The 19,431-nt window shown below is 38.1% G+C and overlaps 1 protein-coding gene across 7 annotated transcripts in view; it reads right to left on the bottom strand.

Annotated features, from left to right (window-relative positions):
- AEBP2 (AE binding protein 2) overlaps positions 1-19,431 on the bottom strand; it is a 51,090-nt gene that overhangs the window by 28,346 nt on the left and 3,313 nt on the right. For all 7 annotated transcript variants that reach the window (XM_087722806.1, XM_087722804.1, XM_087722803.1 and 4 more), the window contains exons 2-3: positions 9,002-9,209; positions 1,803-1,910 (exon numbers count right to left, since the gene is read on the bottom strand). In XM_087722806.1, the coding sequence (XP_087578932.1) occupies positions 1,803-1,910; positions 9,002-9,209 (316 nt within the window). The remainder of the gene's footprint in view (positions 1-1,802; positions 1,911-9,001; positions 9,210-19,431) is intronic.

Raw genomic sequence — 19,431 nt, forward strand, 5'->3', positions numbered from 1 at the left:
CCGGTTCGCGGCGGTGCCTGCGAACCGGTTGGTCGGTGAACCCGGAATTAAGTAACTTCTGGGAACGGCGAAGGGCCTGCCCGCGCTCCTTACCGGTCTTTGAAGGCTTCTGCGCTTCCACGCAGGTGCATGGCACATACAGCGCCTGCGTGATTCTCCACGAGCAGCTGGAGCATCGCGCAGGCGCTAAGACGCATGCGTGAACTGCGTGCGTGCACGAGGACGCCGCCGGCCCCGTTCCAACCGAACCGGTTGGAATGGGATAAGCAACCCACCACTGCTACCTACCTACTGACCATCCTTTCCTCTCTAACATCAGAAAGATTAACCAAGAGGATATGTACAAAACCATGCCATTACAAATTGTACCAAATGGCCTTCCACTTGATTTTTCAATTAGGTGGGATGTAAGTTCTCTCTGGCACAGAAAGCCTTTCATAGGGCGGAGGTATAAATAAAATTAGCAAAATGTTCCAAAATCAACACTAGAACCATAATTTTTTCTGTTGAACTGCCAAGAATAAAGTATGTGTATAAAGAAATAATGTATAATTTCTCTCTCTTACCACCTGTGTTTGATTTGCACCTATGAAGACTGCCTGGTTAATGATTTGGCCACGAGGATCTCTACTTTGAAATTCCCAAGTGTGAAGTTTTCGCTGTCATAGGAAAATGTCCACTGATGCATATACTGACTAAGGGAACATTGACAGACGTGGCTATGTGAGATCAAATGCCAATGAAAGGTAAAGGTTTCCCCTGTCCATTCATATCTGACTCTAGGGAGAGATGTTTACCTCCACTTCTTAGCCTAGGGAGCCAGCGTTGTCCAAAGACCTTTCCATGGTCATGTAAGCAGCATGACTATATGCCGAGGCTCACAGAACAGTTACCTTCCCCATTGAAATGGTACCTACTTATCTACTCGCATTTGCATGCTTTTGAACTGTTAGGTGGGCAGGAGCTGGGGCAAGTAAGGGGAGCTCAGCCATCATGTAGTACTCGGGTCTTGAACTCAGGATGTTGGCTTTTCAGCTGACAAGCTCAGTGTCTTTAGCCTCCGAGTCATTGTGTCCCCTGCATGGGAGCTATGCCTACTGCCTTATTTGTTTCCAGGCCCAATTCAAAGTGCTAGCCTTCCTTTGGTTTAATCCAGTGGTGGGTTACGACCAGTACGCCCCGGTACGGGCATACCAGTGCCTGCCGGGAACACCAGATACCGTTCCGGTACAGTACTCTGGAGGGCCCACCTGCCCATCCTCCTTATCGGTATTTGAAGTTTTCAGGGCTTCCGTGCACGGAGAGTACGGTGCCTGCGTGACACAGGCACACAGCGGAGCATCGGGGCGGTAAGTACACATGTGTGTGCTGCATGCATGTGTGCTGTGTGCGTTCATGTGGTAGACACCCGGCCCCGTTGCACGGTACCAGTTGCAACAGGATCCGGAATCCACCACTGGTTTAATGTCCCAAATGCATGAACCTGCTTTTCTAGATATGTGATGGAGAGGATTTCTCAAAGTTTCTTCTACTCGTCATGAGCCAAGCCAAAAGCAAACAAACAAACCTTTTACTTAGCTTTTCCAGAGTGATTAAGCAGGCACCAACCTTAAAGTATTATTTGTTTCCCAATTTTTTTCAAGCTACTCAGTTTGTCATATTGTATATTTTTATTCCTTTTTGAATCTGCTAATTTAGACAGTCATATTTTATAGGAAGTTATTTTAGGGAGTAAGGGCAATGCCAGATAAATGAATAAATATTGTAATATTGAATACAAAGATAAAAGAAAACAAAAATACCTTAAAAGGTTTGTCCCCACTATGTGTCAACATATGCCGCTGTAACCAACTCTGACTTGTTGATGGTGTGTTATACACTTTGCAGCCTTTCCATAAGCAAACAAATACCTAGAAAGAGAAAACACAAATTAGGCAGAAGCTCTGCTTACACATATTTTTAACATTCAACATATTATTTTAACTCAATAGATTACCCCAAAATACGTATTTCTGTAAAGAACTTTTGCTTTTAGCACATTTAATGCATTTCCTTGACTGGCTCTCACTATTGGTAGCAATAACTTAGCACGTTAAGAGAAGTCATCTAGTTTTCTTCTAAACAGAATCAACTGTTCAAAAAAAAAGAAGAGAGAAATGAAAAGGTGTTTCTAAATTCACAGACAAGAAACAGTAATTGCCAAGAATCATCACACAATGAATATACAACTGAAATAGCTAACTTAGTTCTGTGAAGTTCCCAATCTAAGAGGATCACTTGAAACATTAAATAAATTCAGCAAGGAGGCATTGATTCATGACCATTTAAGAACCTAGCCAAAATACTTATCTCTGTCCCTAGAAAATTCTGCCAGCATCCCCAGATTGCCGCCTGTTGGCAAAGTTACTTGGGCACTGTCCAAATGATCTGACTTGGCATTTCATGTATCCTAGATACTTTGAAGAATTTAGGGACTTTTTGAGGTTTTTTTTCTCTAGCATTGGCCTACTTAATCTATCACAGATACCATGGGAAGCCGTTATCCTAATAGCTGTGCAGCTGTAGGTGGTTCCCATCAGTTGATCATCAGAAGTGTCTCTTTTGTCACTTTTCTAACTTATTCCAGAATGTAGGAAATAGTTTGCCTCGTGACTGATAATAGACCAAAACCCTAGACAATTTTGGAAATGTATGGAAGGAGCAAATTAAATTTCACTTTACAAAATATGCATTTAAAATATGTTTAAATCATAAAATGACTTTTTGCCTTAACTGTATCAGTAGCTCAAATAATGAGATATGTTAAATTAACCATAGACACCCTCAGTGGCCTCAAATGCTGATCTCTCACTTTCAGTTGAAGTGGTTTTGAGAAGGTAACACAGATTTCCCCCCTATATTGTAATGAAAAGAGAGGCTCACCACTTTCCCAAGCCCTAAAAGGACACTTGGAAAGATCCAATGAAAATCTGGTTAGTAAATCAAGATGAAGCTTGTGGGCTTATGATAAAAATGCACATTTTTTCTGGGTAAGACAGTTATTAATAAAACATCTCTTTAAAATAATCAGCAAGGAATTTGCTGAATACAAATTGTGTTATATAAAAGAGAGCAAGGAAAATCTGACAAAAGGCAAATAAAATATATGAACTATTCTCCTGGTTACCTATCAGGTGGTGTTTCTCTATATATCTTTTAATTGTTATTATTTTCAGTCATATACTGTGTAAAAATCTTACTTATACCCTGAAAGCTTCATTTAAATGACTGAAACAATTTATTTTTAAGTGCCAATGAACACAAGGGCAAATGTGTTTCATTAATGGATCAGACATATACCTGGTGTAATATGTCTACTTCAATAAAGCATACAATTCTTCTCCACATACTACTGTATTTTTTGGAGTAAAACGCTCTGAAGTATAAGACGCACCTAGCTTTTGGGGAGGAAAACAAGCGAAAAATATCTGCCTGCCTCCCAGGAATTTGCTCCTTGCAACAAACAGCAAACAGTACAGACAATATACATTGTTTGTAGTGTTATATTTCAGATTATACTTAAACAGATGCTGTTAAAATTGATGTGTTTTCTGGAAGTATAGTTATTCCCTGCTGTCTAAAAGAATAGCACTTTTTAAAACAATAGCACTGGGCCTCTTCAAATCAAGCATTTATTTTAAAAACCTTCATTTTGTTAAGTTGTCTAGAATAACAATAAAGCAGTCTTAAAAAAAATAAGTGTAATAATGTGAACATTCTATGGGCTTTTATAGTTGTTGACTTACCTGGTTGCAGCAAACAGCCAGATTAGCACAAGAAAAAAAAATCTGTCTCTGCCTCCCAGCAATTTGCCTGGAGCAAATAGTAAGTTTCACTTTCAATTTATCCTGATCCTCAGCTGTTTCAGGCTGCAGGGATTGCTATAGCCCCCTGATGGTGAACCTACGGCACATGTGCCTAAAGTGGCACGCGGAGCCATGTTGCGTGGCACGTGCAGTATCACCCATTTTCTTCCGGGTTTCTGGCAGGTATGCATGTGTGACAATCAGCTGGCCTTTGTGCATGTGGCAATGCAGGAAACTGGAAGAGCTGGTTTTCCATTTTCCAGCATGAGCTCACGGGGGGTCAACTGATTATTGCTTGCGCGCCAGTAACTGGAAGAATAGCGTGCCAGAAACCAGAAGTTCATTTTTCAGTGCGTGCATGCCCCCTGGGCAGCTCCTCTTCCGGGTTGCAGCTGAGAGGAGTGCGTGCCTGTGCTCCCTTTTCAGCACTTGGTGCCAAAAAGGTTCACCATCACTGCTATAGCCTTTTTGAAGCCTCGGCAAGCCCCATTTGCTGCAAAGAGATAAATTGCTGGGAAGCAGAGGCGGAAGGGTTGGGGCTGGTAGGTGGGTGGGTGGGGCTACGCTCAGTGTATAAGACGCATCCAAATTTTCACCCTCTTTTGGGGGGAGGTGCGTCTTATACTCCAAAAATACGGTATCACTTTAAAAACTTCAGTAGTACTTCAGTATGAGCAAAATATTTTTGCACTGATAAAACCAATGAATTCTGCATTCCTGTTCGACTTACATGTTAGAATCCAATTTATGCACATGTTATAATGGTGTAAGAATGCAGATGCAGGTAATCCTTGACTTACACCCTTCAAAGGAGCCAAAATTTCTGCTGCTAAGCAAGATAGTTTTTGAGCTGTGCCCCATTTTATGACCCCTTTTCCGGTTGTTAAGAGAATCACTGTAAGTGTTAAGGGAATCTGGATTCCTCTATTGACTTTGCTTGTGGGAAGCTGGCTGGGAAGATTGCACAAGGCAATCACATGAGCCCAAGACACTGCAATTGCCATAAATACATGCCAGTTGCCAAGCACCTGGATTTTGATCACATGGCCATGGGAATGCTGCAACAGTGGGAAAAGTAGTCATGTCACTTTTTTCGGTGTCGTCGTAACTTCAGTCATTAAGTGAAAATCAGAACTTTTCCTTTTAGGCCTAATGGAAAAAGAACTGGAGAATAGAATTGGAACCTTGTTATTATATATGTTGATGGCAGCAAGACACAAAATTGTGTCCTTCCATTTATTCGATTCCTACTATGGACAAATGGCTGTAGCAGTTGATGATGGAGCTGGCTGAAATGGCAAAATTGACTACTTTGATTGAAGAAAAGAACTTATATAAGTACTTTGGTTTCCACATGGAGACTGCTTCTTAACTTCATGCTTGAAGTGGAAAAGAATGAAACTTTGATTTTGGGTTTTGCCAAGTAGATCTTGCTAGATCTTTACAGAAATGGCTTGTTCACATGATTATGAAAAAGCAAAAGGTTGCGATTTGATGTTAATGCCTTATTTTACTGCAACAGAGAGAGAGTCACAAGATAATGTTTCCTTTTCTTTTCTTTATCCTTCCTCGCTTCTCTATTTTTTATTTTACAATGTTTTATAATAAAATAAAATGTTAAAGCAGTAAACAGTCACCAAGTGAATGATTGCAGGACAAGGACTTCCTCTATATGCAGCTAACAAAACTATAATAGTTCCATTAATTAGGTGAATTGTATCATTCAGGTAGAGCAATGCCGAAAGGAATCATGATGTTATCCCTACTTTTGGTCAGGGGACTAAGCACAAATAAACCAGGGGTGTCCAAACTTGGGAACTTTAAGACTTGTGGACTTCAACTCCCAGAATTCCCCAGCCAGCCATGGGAGTTGAAGTCCACAAGTCTTAAGGTTCCCAAGTTTGGACACCCCTGGAATAAACTTACAAGGGAACAAGCATCAGCCCCATTCACCAGCCATGATGGTGATCTTCTTTCAGAAACCACAATCTGGCTGTTGCGCTAAGGATTATTTTACAAGGACACCACAACGTGATGACTTCAAGAATTTGTCCCTACGTGTGTTTTGCAACAGGTTTTATTAGCTTACTTTTATTTACTTATAGATTTACGGCCTGCTTTAGCCAAAGTGATTCAAAGAAGTATATAAAAGCAGTAACTGCAGCCCATGGAACAAAGGAAGAAACAAAACAAATAATAATACTCCTGGCACTGAGAATTGTATGATGCTCAAATCCCCCCAAACCTTCCACAATAGCCAAGCTTTTAAGAACTTCCAGAAGGTCATGGGAGCGGTAGCAATCAATTCAAAAAAAGGTCCCACAGGGAATGCCCACCACCAGGCTCTTTCACATTCTCTTTGGAGCTTTTATTCCCTACATTGGGAACTCCAATACGTCTTTGGTAAATAATGCCCTGAAGGATAGAATGTTATTTGTCGTTTGAAAATCTGTATGACCATCCTTTCAATAAGCAATTCTTGGATTAAAAAAATATGATAACAATAAAAAGACAACGGAAATTATTAAAATGCTGGAAGCAAGTCATGTTTAGAACATTTAAAATGAATCAGAGAATGTCCTTACTCTTGAACTGAATCTTCAAGGCCTTTCTAAAGGCTGGCAGGATTAGGACCTTATGATTTATGTGGGGAAATCATTCCATCGGGCAGGTTTAGTAGCAGAGATGGACTATAGAAGTGAGTACCCAAAATGACCTGGATGGAATTATGCAGGTGCTGTAGGCCAGGCTAAAGGGACTGAAACATTTTAAGTCCAGAAGATCCAGATACCATTCCGAAGTAGCTCAGACAGACACCCCACCCCCCAAATTCAATGAAGGAAGAGGAGATATAGCATAATCCGACTTGCAAAGTTCTCCTGTTATAGCTAACTTCAATAAAAGTAATTTTATCTTTTCTTCCTAAGTACCGTATTTTTCGGAGTATAAGACGCACCGGAGTATAAGACGCACCAAGGTTTTGAAGAGGCAAATTGGAAAAAAAGTTTTTGCACTCTGCAGACCTCCCAAAAATGGCCCATTTTTCATAAAAACGGACCCAGTTTTTTTTTCTCCAAAAAAAGGGCATGAATAGCCTTTAGGAGGCTTGTAGAGTGCTTGGGGGGAGCAAAAAATTGCCATTTTTTAAAATAAAAATGGGGCGTGCATAGCCATTAAGGGGCTTATAGAGTGCTCCTGGGGGGGGGGGGAAACTGAGCAAAAATGGTCCATTTTTTGGTAATTTCTGCCCTCCCCAGCCCCCAGGAGCATTCTGCAAGGCTCCTAAAGGCTATGCACGGCCATTTTGGTGAAGGGGGCGGGGTTTCAGGAGGGAAAAATGCTGTATTCAGTGTATAAGACGCCTCTTTTTTGAGGGAGAAAGGTGTGTTTTATACTCCGAAAAATACGGTAGTTACATTTCTTGGTCTGATTGTCCAAGTGGGGAGTCTTGCTTCCTAGGTCCTATACTGCAATACTGCCTAACTGATGGGATCCATAGCATATAATCTGGTCACCGCCGACACATTCTGGATCAATTCTACAGTCGTTGATCTGAATTTTAAACTATTATTTCATTTAATTCAACCGTATGAGTCTGTTTCAATTTTTACCCTTGAGCAAACCCAATCAAGGCCAAGGGAGCCTATTTTGGAGACGGCGTGCGACGTTAAAGCAGGGCAAGAATTCCATTAGATACATCCCCAAAGGCAGCATCTTTATGCCTTTAAAAACAATGATTAGAAAGGGTACACATGAGATTATTTGCTAAGTCAAACAAGGACAGAGGAGGAATGGCAGAAACGGCACATTCCCACCGCTTGCTCCTAGAACAGTACTTGGCATGGCCATATAGCTTTGGCTGTCATACGCCAAAACTGTAAAGAATTTTAATTTGCTTTGGAATGAACAGTATTGTTTAGTAGCTGTTGCTCCAACTGAAGTACAACAAATCAAAGCAGCTCCTCATAAATTACAGACAAGTGTGACCTGTCCCCCCCCCCCCTTTAACAAGTTGAAGGCCACTGTTAGATCATAGTCATGATTCTAGCTGTGCTGAACGAATCAGATACTCAAATTGATATAATGTGTATTTTCAATGAAAAAAAAGTATTGCTACCAATTAGAAGGGAAAAAATACCAGGATGTCAATTCTATCCTAACTTATGGAAAACGCACAATAATATTAGCAATTTAAATCTGAAATGTATCAAATGAAGCCCCTGACATATATCACATCTTTTTAAAATTATACTTGATTTGGGTAACCAAGTAATTCAAAAGAAAGTGTTAAATTGATGTTTGAGGTAACACTATATTGCATAAGACCTCAAAAATGTGATGTGCTCTTTCACTGATGTAAGGAGAGGATCTAGAAAATCACCAGATGAGACCTTCATAACTCATTCCTTCTTCCCTAATTTTCCAACTCCTCCAAACCAATTTATTTCAAAGCTTCAGCTTACTCCTCCAAACCAATTACTTCAAAAACAAAAAGTACAGGTAGTCCTTCATTTACAACAATTGAGCCCAAAATTTCTGTTGCGAGATAGTTGTTAAGTGAGTTTTGCCCCATTTTAGAACGTTTCTCACCACAGTTAAGTGAATCACTTAATAACATCCACTTTCATAGGCAGATGAATTCGTATCTCTAATCTTGACTCATCCTATTTTACCACTAAATCTATCTGTCAGCTCTATTTGGAAACGTGCACCAAATGTTTGTTTTGGCTTTGCTTTGGCATTATCTCAAAGCCTATTTTTTCTATCAAGTCTTTGGGACAACCATGTATTTCCCAATATTCTACTAAATTAAGAACTGTATCTGTCTCCGTAATTTCACCTGTTCCACCTATGGTTCACCCTTTCTTCTTCTTCAGCTCATTTTTTTCTATGATAGTAAATCTGGAGTACAACGCATTATTTCATACATGGGGTATCATTGTCCCATCATTCAGTATTCCTTATAATTCCCATTTCAAGTCTATTTTAGTTCCCGCTCTTGAAATAACTTGGTTGTAACAGTTTTAAGCTTTTTTGATTGGTTTTTAAAGTGCAACATTATAACACTGTATCTTTTCCTTTTAAACGTGTTTAGTTTGTGGTTGAACACACCGATGTTAAAAAAGACAATTAAAAAATAAATAAACAACACCAACCCCTCCTCGCTGACCATCTACATGTATGGACCGAATGTGATCTGCTAGATCCGGACTGGAGTTGAAGCAAGAGTGGCACTGGTCCCAGCAGCAATTATAAGCAATACTTTTTGCAGATGAAGTTGTCACTCCCTGTCCATTCATCATGACTGGAGTTGAACGTCCACTGGAAATTGTGCTGTCTACATCCATTATGGTACTGCTTATGCTGCAAGAAGAGGGGGAAAAATAATTAATATATTTTCAATAGAGGCACAATTTTGCCAAATACATGGTTAAATACATTTATATCTTGTCCAATCAATGAGTTAGAGCGTTCAAAGCGACCAGGCTAAAAACCAGAAACCATAAATTCTAGTTCTTCATTAGGCATGATGTCAGTTGGATGACTTGAGCCAGTTGCTCTCTCTGAGCCCTAGGAAAAGCAAAAAAAAGCTGCCAAGATAATTACATGGATCTCCAATGCACTCCTCCAAAAAGAGGCACAGAATTTTAATATCACTGATAAACTTTACAAAATAAATATTTATGAATCAATTATACTGATGTTATGTTTAAAGGAAGCAGAAACTTTCTCATGGGGCCTTTAACTGGTCTGGAAGATATTATTTAAAATCTTCGGTGCCAATGAAACTGAAGAATTCCTAAAGTACTGTATTTTTCGGAGTATAAGACGCACTAAAATTCTGAAGAGGCAAATTTTTTAAAAAAAGGTTTTGCACTCTGCAGACCTCCCAAACACGGCCCGTTTTTTGCAAAAAAAAAAAGGGGGGGGGCATGAATAGCCTTTAGGAAGGCTTGTAGAGTGCTCCTGGGAGCTGGGGGGGGGGGAACAAAACCAGCAAAAAACGGCCCATTTTTCGCAAAAATGGACCCTTTTTTGTTAAAAAAAAAAGTGCACATACATAACCTTTAGGAAGCTTATAGAGTGCTCCACGGGGCTGGTGGGGGGCAAAAACGAGCAAAAAAGAGCACATTTTTCGCTCATGTTTGCCCTGCCCCGCTATGCACGGCCATTTTTGCAAAGGGGGCAGAGTTTCAGGAGGCCAAAAATGCTGTATTCAGTGTATAAGCAGTACCCAGATTTTCACCCTTTTTTTTTGAGGGGGAAAAGGTGCATCTTATACTCTAAAAAATACGGTAAGTAGAAAAGATAGTATTCTTATGCTTCATTCATTCCTATTCAATCTATTTTGGTGTTTACAAGTAGGGTTTAATTTACCTTTAAAATCTACACTTTTATCTCATAATGACCATTTTTTCTCAGTAGCCTTTTACAATCCATCAAAAGATTGCAGAAGTGCATGAGGAAAAACCTTACCAAGCTTCTATATTAACATTTTACAGCTGGCCTGGTCCAACAAGTTAATCACATGCTCCAAAGACCTAAAGACAGAATAAAAATAACGAACAAAACAGAGGACCTTATAGCCCTCTGTAGCAAAAAGCCAATGAAGCTACTCAATACTCTCCAGACACAAGGAAACTTGAGGAAGCAATAGAAGTGCTTCTGAATTAAAATTGTTCCAGCATTGGGAACATATAGCAGAATGACAGACACTCGGTGATGTTGAGAGAACAAGATTTTCTCTATCTTGACTTAAATTATTAAGAGATATGCTAAGGTTCAAAGTTGAAGCCTCATTCAACCAAAACAAGGATTCTAAAATAAGAGTTGTGGGGTGTCCCAATGGACTTCCATTCTTTGATGGAATAAGCTGTCTTCTTCAACAGAAGTGGCGATATACACTGGTACTATTTGTTTAAGCGGTTTAGAGTGTCAGCATATTGCCCCAACAATCTAGGTCCTCATTTTACCAACTCAGAATCAAACTGCTGACAGTCGGCAGAATTAGCCTGTAATATTGCATTCCAATCACTGCGCCACCATGGCTCTAGATTGCCCTGTTGGACTTCTACTGGATTTAATGATGTTAAATACAGTACTATTTCATTTACAATGCCGAATTTTAAATACCTTTTTTTTATAAATGATCTTGTTATTCTAATTCTGGAAATCATGAATTTTTGAAATATATGCATTACCTTTTTAGTAAAACTGTAAGTGAAATAGACAATTGTGTATTAATCATAATTTCTAGCTGTTTCAGTTTTATCAGTATTTATGGAGATTTATCATATCTTTTGTAAAAATCAATTTTTCCTTCAACATCTCTTAAGTCCTTCTTTTAGCTGAACCTTATGATCCTCAAATGTTTCTTTACCTAACTTCAAAGACCAGAGAAATCACATTCAATTTTAACAATGTCAAGGTTTCTTTTGAATTGAGCTTGATTGCTTATGGCTTCATGGAAATATCTGGGTAGAGTTCTTGGCAACAATTTAGAGTGTTTTGCCACTGTCTCCTTCTCATGCATCTCATAAACATATATGCATGCTCATCTATTGGGGTATGTAGGGTTGGGGTTTCCAGTCAACGCTATGGCCCTGGTGTATTTCCTGGAGGTCTCATATCAAAGTACTAACCAGGGCCCAATCCTGTTATTACTTGATGGGTCTTTCCAATTTACAATCTTAGAAATTAATCATGGAATTTGTGCAGCGCTTCTGAAGAATATTGGTAATTACTTAAGGTAAGACAGTAAGCAGGAAACTAGATTCTCATCAATCAGCAAAAAATCCCTGGTGACCTTGGGGTGACTGTCAAAGATTTTCTAATTCTTAACAGTGTTAATAATGAGAAGATCTTATAAACAATGATATGATGCTACTGAAATGAAGGCCTAGTGAGAAGTTACTGCAACCTCCTTTCATTTTTGGTGTTCTGAAAGAACTGCTAGACTGTAAATTCTCAAAAGCATGTAATTTTCCTTTACATCTAGCTCTGAATTCTATACTCTAGAAGTAGAAGTCTACACTTTATCAAAAGTTGTAATAAGAAACACTCAGCCATAAAATATTTTTACTATAACTTAAGCTGATATGGAAGCAATAACGAAGGAAATAGCATTTGTCAGATCAGAGGCTCAGAACGTAGGAGGTTTAACAGATTTCCAAGCTGCACTTCACTTTGATTAGGACATCAGCATAACATACCATGCTGAACACATCTGAGACACATGTGTGCAGTGCAGTAATAAATCAGCTGCAAAGAAAAACATCCATGTCTTTGCAGAATGAACACAATAGTTTTGAGCCAAATTTGCCACTTCACTTCTAGTCCCCAAATGATTCTCAGATTTATGTCAGGTTAGCCTTCCTGTTGCAAATCCCTATTACATTCCATGCCAATGCAAACTTTCCCATCATTTCAGAAGCAGGATTTTGGGTTAAAACGGCTGTAGTGGAAGCAAAATGCAGAGAGAGCTTCTGTTGCATTCTGAGGAAGCTTGGCCTATCTATCCTCCAATTTTAGGGTTTCTCAAAATAAATTCATAATGATTGCTTTAAGAAAAGCATCACTCAGTTAACGTTTATGAGCCACAATGTCATCCGTAGTTAATCTGGACACCTGTTTATTTATTAGCTTTCTAAACTCTTGTAACTCTCAGCAGTATACAAAATTAAAATAAACATAAAACGGCCACAAAACACAAATTATAACAACAACCCCAAAATTAAAACCAGCAACCTAATCAAGACAATATAAACATTCCTATGTTCTCTCAACTAGTTGGCGGGGAGAGCTCGGTTGGGATTGTCTGCCTAACAACTAATCCATCTGCTAATGAACATTCTTGCTTGCCAGATTAATCTTTGTGAATGCAACCCGCTCCACCCCCCAAAAAAAGCTCTGGGATGTACAAGCATGCCAAGCTCAAAACAAATTTCTGCATTCCAACTTCAGAACAAAAGTTGGCTGTCTTGAGTGGCAGCATCTCAAGTTTTCCAGTCAAAGAAAGCAAACCTGAAATACGCCATTTTGCTCCTGAAAGAGGCTTTTTCAAGTGTTCTCCACTTGAAAAAAAAAAGTGCATGTTCCAAGAGGTTTGTTTTGAAGCGGGAAAATCTCTGAGGTACTTCAGGCTTTGTTCCAACAGACCACAGCCATCTTGATTGTCGCACGCATTGTTTTGTTCAATTTGTTGTGAATTCAGAATTAGTTCTCCTTACATGTATTCACATTTCTTTTAAGCAAAGGGCAAAACTTTCTGTAAAAAGACATTTAATCGATTCATATCCAAGAAAACTATGTTCAAACTTCATCCAATGTTCAGTTTATAACCAATGGCTGAAAAAAACCATGAAAAGGTCTAAAAACAACAATTATTAATGGTATCTTTCTCACCTTACAAAATATCTTATAAGCTAGTATGCACCAATATGCATGTGCTCATATCCCCACTCTCCACTCTCTTGATCCCCCTTTTCCTTTTTCCTAATGTGTGTTTATCTAAAACTGGAAACTTTCAGGGAAGAGCTCCCAACAGTTTGAGATTTGTATTTTTGTATTGTGCCGTGTTTGCTTTAAATGCTTGAAATAAGACTATTGCAAGACTTTTACGTTAAGTGTTACACCTAGGGAGTCACTTTCATCATTCCTGCTCAAAATCTCTTTTAGCAAATTTAATGAATAGTCCAGAAATCCACTTCAGTAAAAACTTCACAGCAAATTAAGCAGAATATACAGAAAATAATTTTGGCAGCCAATGGCTAAGACTGGTTACACAACATAGATTTAATTCCCCCCCCCACCCAAAGATTAGCAATTACATCAATGGTTATGGAATTCAGTATATCATACATACAATACAACCAATAGAAACACATTTCAGATACAAACCTTACACTAATTTACACAACACAGCATGCAAACCAGTTTTCCCCAATTCATGACTCAGCTCATCTGCTGCTAGTTCTAGAGCAGGTCTCCAAACTTGGCAACTTTAAAACTTGTGGACTTCAACTCCCAGAATTCCTCAGCCATAAGTCTTTTAAAGTTGCCAGATTTGGAGACCCCTGTTTTAGGGAACCGGCATTGGGAGTCATAAAATAAGTGTGTCTTTCGACAGATGTAACTGGGTTTTCATTGCTGCATGACAAACAGGTTTTTAATTTTGAAAAGTAAACATGAAATTATAAAATGTTTTTAAAGATCTCCTCTTAACTTTTCTTGCTCCATTAATTCTAACATGGAAGCTAAAAAAATTGATTTGTAACCCACTAGAAAGCAATAAATCCAAGATCTTTATACGTGCACATAATTCACCATGCTGGAAGTTTCCCATAAGCTGTCAAAAAAGGAACAAGTCTGTTAATTTGTCAAAAAAAATAAAATTCCTATAGACAATCTATTTTCCAGAAATCTAGAAAAAATGAAAGTTTCTTGGAATAATTTATATTCATGCCTTTAGTAATCAAGACTGCTAGCACTTTAAAAAACACACCACCAAATAACCAAATAATAAATTGCCACCCTGAACATGAAAAAAATCATATAATCTGAGTAATAAATGATTCTTCTTTAAAAATGCCAAGAAGAGCCTATCAAATCTCAGAATATAGATGGTAGACCTTAGGACACAAGCCATTTAGCTAACGGCAGCTTTAAATTATATCCTACATTTTAAACTATAATGGGAATAAGGCAGATGTTTTGAAATGAGCATATGTTAATATAATCCAGATGGCTATGAAAACTCTAGCTGCATCTTATTACATTTCTAACCTGTAAAAATCATCAAACTTTCCGTAATATACATAAAGCATAAAATGTCTATAGTGAAACCTACCCTATGAACAATATGAATCAAAAGAATTAGTGTTCTGTAGATTTTTTTTTAAAAAAAACACATCAATTATTGTATTTTGTTTGTGTCAGAGCAAGCCCAATTTGCAAGAGAAGCCTGTTCCATGGGAGCTATAATAGAGACATCTCTCTTTCTGAGCCTAGTCTTCTTGGCTTTATGAAAATGCCGTATCACAAGTGATTTTTTTCTTGGGATATTAATATTGGATGATTCATTCCAGATTAAAGAGAAAGTCCTAAAAGTACCTGGGCACCAAGACATATAGATAGACCTTTATAGATTAAAAACAGTATTTTAACTATAACCAGAATTGTACCCAATCGGCAACAAATACAAAACCATACCACATTTTGCTGGTTAACAAGTGAGCCACTGTCTTTTATTCCAACTGAAGTGGTGCTTAGGGCAGCTTCATGTGAAATAGGCTGGAGTACAGGTAGTCCTTAACTTCTAACCATTCATTTAGTGACCGTTTAAAGTTACAACAGCACTGAAAAAAGTAACTTATGATGGTTTTTCGCCCTTCCGACCATTGCAACATCCCCCCCCGTTTGGGCATTTGGCACCAAGCATGTATCTAGGAAGCTGCATTGTCCCAGGGTCATGTGATCAACGTTTATACTCTCCCAGCGAGCCTCCAACAAGCAAAGTCAGTGGGGGATTTGTTTAATGACCGCATTATTCACTTAACAACTGCAGCAATTTGCTTAACATCTGTGACAAAAGAGGTTGTAAAATGGGGCAGAACTCACTTAACAACTGCCTTGCAATGGAATGGAAATGTTAGTCTCAGTTGTGGTTGTAAATCAAGGACTACCTGTAATCCAAGTTATGGTCATGAGAAAACCAATTTTCATTGCGAGATCCTGCAACATCTGAGATTCTGAAATTGTTTCAAACGTAGCCTTCTGTGGAGTCCATTAAATAATTGTACTTTCAGCATATCCAGAAGTAATACCAGAGTTGTAACTGGAATTAGAACTCAGAAGTCAAAATGCTTTCGTTGGGGGTGATAATCCTTCCCCCCCCCAAAAAAAGCAGTTAAAATCTGTATTAAAAGAGGCAAACGTTCACCCAACCAAATGCGACTGCACCCAGACTGGAGCAAACTTCCATTTATTTATGCTCTTATTACCCCTGAACCAAGAATACAGCATCTTCCCACAGAAACAAACATTATTTCTACATTTTTTTCCCCACGACGTTAGCAAAACTTCAGAAGACTCCCCACTAGTTTACATACAAGACAATAACTTGTAGAATAGTGTAGGCTGCAAGCCAAGGTATCTAACAGAAACCTCTTGATGTCACAGCTTTAAACTAAACTTCTCAGAAGGAAACGAGCAATTGTAAGATAATGCCCTCAAGCAGCATCTCTTCAAAGACTGATTCGCAAGGCTCTAAAGCACTTGCAATGGCATTCAGAGCACACTACACAGTGAACTCTTAAAACCTGCATGGTTCCCCCTCTTTATAATCACGTGACTCCAGAATTCTTTAACTGAAATTAAGCCTAGGTAGAATTTTATACTATTTTCTTCAGCTCAATAGACCAGGAAAATCTGTTATTCGCTTTATAGCTGGGGAGTGGGGTGTTTATAAAGAACATATGGAAAATGCTACTTGAAAATCCAGACCTTGAATGAAAAACAGATGACGTTTCCAAGGAGGCAATAAAATGTGCAGCGAAGTACACATTTTCACAAAGAGCAAAAGAAATGGAGTAAGACTATTTTAGCTGAGCCCTAGAGCCCCATAAAAACTACAGTACTATTCAGCTGCATTAGGTCTACCCTTCAATGATTCTGCCAAAAGAGCTCACTGAATTTTCAATCATGCACTTTAAGCTACAATTACGCAATGTAGTTTATCTGCAACACTGTAGACAAAACAACTTTCAGGAAAGCCAACCTTAACCTTATTAACCACCATCTACTCAAGCACATGCAGTCAAGCTTAATAAAACTGTGAGAAACTATCAAGAGGGTTTCAAGTTAGCTGGAATGAAATCTCAGAATTGATACCATGTGATTGACTAAAACAGCCAGGTATTTGGGGGGGGGGGGGGTGGAAATATCGGGTGCATTTGCCCCAAACACTGAATTACAATTAGCTAACCCAAACTTAGGTAGCTTACTGTGTGAATCACACCAATGGGTTTTTATTCATTTGGCAGTTAGGATAACTGAATGAATCACAAATAAATGAAGTGCGAACCTAACGATCAACCACAGTGTTAGTTAGCAAAGACTACCTCAAAATACAACACTGCCACATATGAAAAAGTAAAATTTATCATTACCTAAATAAATATTGGAACAAGATTTCTACAGTAGAGCAATAAGAAATAAGTGATGTTTATTAAGATGCAGAGTTGCTGAAATGCAATAAGGTCACTCTTAAAAGTCCTTGCATGTGCTGTCTGTTTGAGATCAATAATTCAATTTAAAACTAAAGACTTCAAGCAAAGGCGGGGAAACATTCCAAAACCAGCATTAGGAATCTCATAGAAAATGTTACTCTTATTTTTGCCAAAAGAAAAAAAAAATACATAGAAAAGAGTGATCAAACTTTTGCACCTGTCATATTCCTGGCTTTATCTTGAATCTGTATATAAATATTAAATAGATGTTCAAATCTGAAGATGTTATGCTTAACTTTGAATTATGTAGATGTCAAGCCTCACTGAAACATACAATTTGACCAAGGGTGCCTATACAATTTTTGTGCATCTGTTTATCTTTTTCACTTCAGAACGAAAGGTTGGGCATTATGTTTGAAGGAATGAAGCTGAACTGTTAGAGAATGAAGAACATTAGAATCCTTTTTTACATTTTAAAAAAAATATGCATGTAATCCAATTACTAAAATGCACAGTATTCATGGGCGCAGTGCTTCCTACAGTCAGCACATCAAGGACTTCAGTGATACAACCGGTGTCCTCCACCTGATTTTGGAGAATTTATAAGACTTCTAAGCCAACATGGTAGTTTCTAGTCCAAAACTAGAGAATGCCAGCGGGGGACAGCTCCATAATCCCTCCCATACAATCTCCTTGCTCTCGAGTAAAGATTTTGTTAGAACATTCAATGCTTCAGAAGCGCCATCCTATCTATCTCTTAGAAAGCAAAAGCTCAAAGCAATCATTCTATTCTTCCCTATTCAGGAATTGTAAACCAATGCAAAGACAAATATCCAAACAGACATCTATATAATAAAGTAGCTGTGGTTTTTTTTAAAAATACAACTAGGGGAATCTTTTTTATCCTATATTGTTAAATGTTTTATTTTTATATTTTGGGGAGCATGTAGGAATACTTCCTGAAGATGACATCAAAAGAGCTTCCCCCCCATCTGTTCCTATGCATTAGCCTATATATCATAAATGCATATGGCAAATATTTGTCACTCTCAAACTTTACTCTTACTGGTCGATGACTCATTAACATTTAAAACGAAGTCATATAATGCTATGATTATCGCAAGTTTGCAAACAAGAACAGTCCAACCCCCCTGTTCTAATAAGAAATTTTACCCACAATCTTTTTCCATATTCATTCTCTGGCACCTGGTATTTGGAAGCATGCTGGCTGACCCTGGAGGTAATCACAATTGACAGCTATTATAACCAATGGCGTCCATCTGCCAACTTCACCAAAATCTCTGCTGGAGAATTCTCTTGAGCAAAGGTTTTTTTTTGTTTTTTGTTTAAAGGGGGGAAGGGAGAGATTCTCTTGCATGATCAGAAAATCCTTTTGTAGAAAACTGATTCCAGTCCTCTAAACCTTCCATGAATTGGTTTAATCCTTTGCTAAAGTCATTATACCTCAAAGAAGTAAATTCTATATTTTCACTATAAGCAGAGAAAATAAAATGTCCAATCCGTCAAATTCAAGTGTCATGTGTGATTAAACTGATCTACAACTGTGAAATGCTTCTTTAAGTGTATAATAACCTTCAATCTTTTAACTAACTTGTTTATAAAGGACTGATTAGCACAGACACTGGAATACATTTGCTTCACATAAATAATCATGACCTTACACCGCATTAAGATATATTGAAGATGTGTGTGATTTTTCTTGATAAAAACAATCTTGATCATGTTTTTTTAAAAAAACTCTGAACAAACAATCCATGTCCTTCATTACAGAAAGCTGTGGCGCTAATTATCAAGAGAGGCTCAGAAATCACCTTAAATGAATTGTACTGGCATATTTGAAATAATTCCTTTCACAATCTCAACTCCTGACCTTTTAAATTTTATTTTCCTTTACTTGAAAAAGTGCTGAAATTTAACTGAAAGTATCTGCTCAGGTCACTAACACAGAAGATAATCAGGAATAGGAGAATGACATTCCTGTTTACGTATAGCTAATGCCTTTTATAATTACCTAGGAGTTGGGATGGACAAAAGAGCTGTCTCCTGTTCTGGCTGCATCTTGTGAAACCTGAGCTTAAGGTTTGAAAGCTAAATTGAAGCTACATTTTGCATAAAGAAAATTAAGAGAAAAGCTCCTTTCACAGTTCTGCCATCCGGATTTCCAAGTATTAATATACAGATTAAAGTTTCTATCCCATCTTGGTCACAAACTAAAGAAATTGGGGTGTTTTTTTTAAAGTAAATGACACTGGCAAGTCATAGTCATTTCAGTCTCAGTTCTGCATTTTTGTAATATTTGCGTCTTGTAAGAAAATATATAAGTCAAACCAAAAATT

The sequence above is a fragment of the Thamnophis sirtalis genome, unplaced genomic scaffold (genome assembly GCF_051295495.1).
Source record: "Thamnophis sirtalis isolate CommonGarterSnake01/CBP01778 unplaced genomic scaffold, rThaSir2_p1.2 scaffold_9, whole genome shotgun sequence".
Lineage (NCBI taxonomy): Eukaryota > Metazoa > Chordata > Lepidosauria > Squamata > Natricidae > Thamnophis > Thamnophis sirtalis.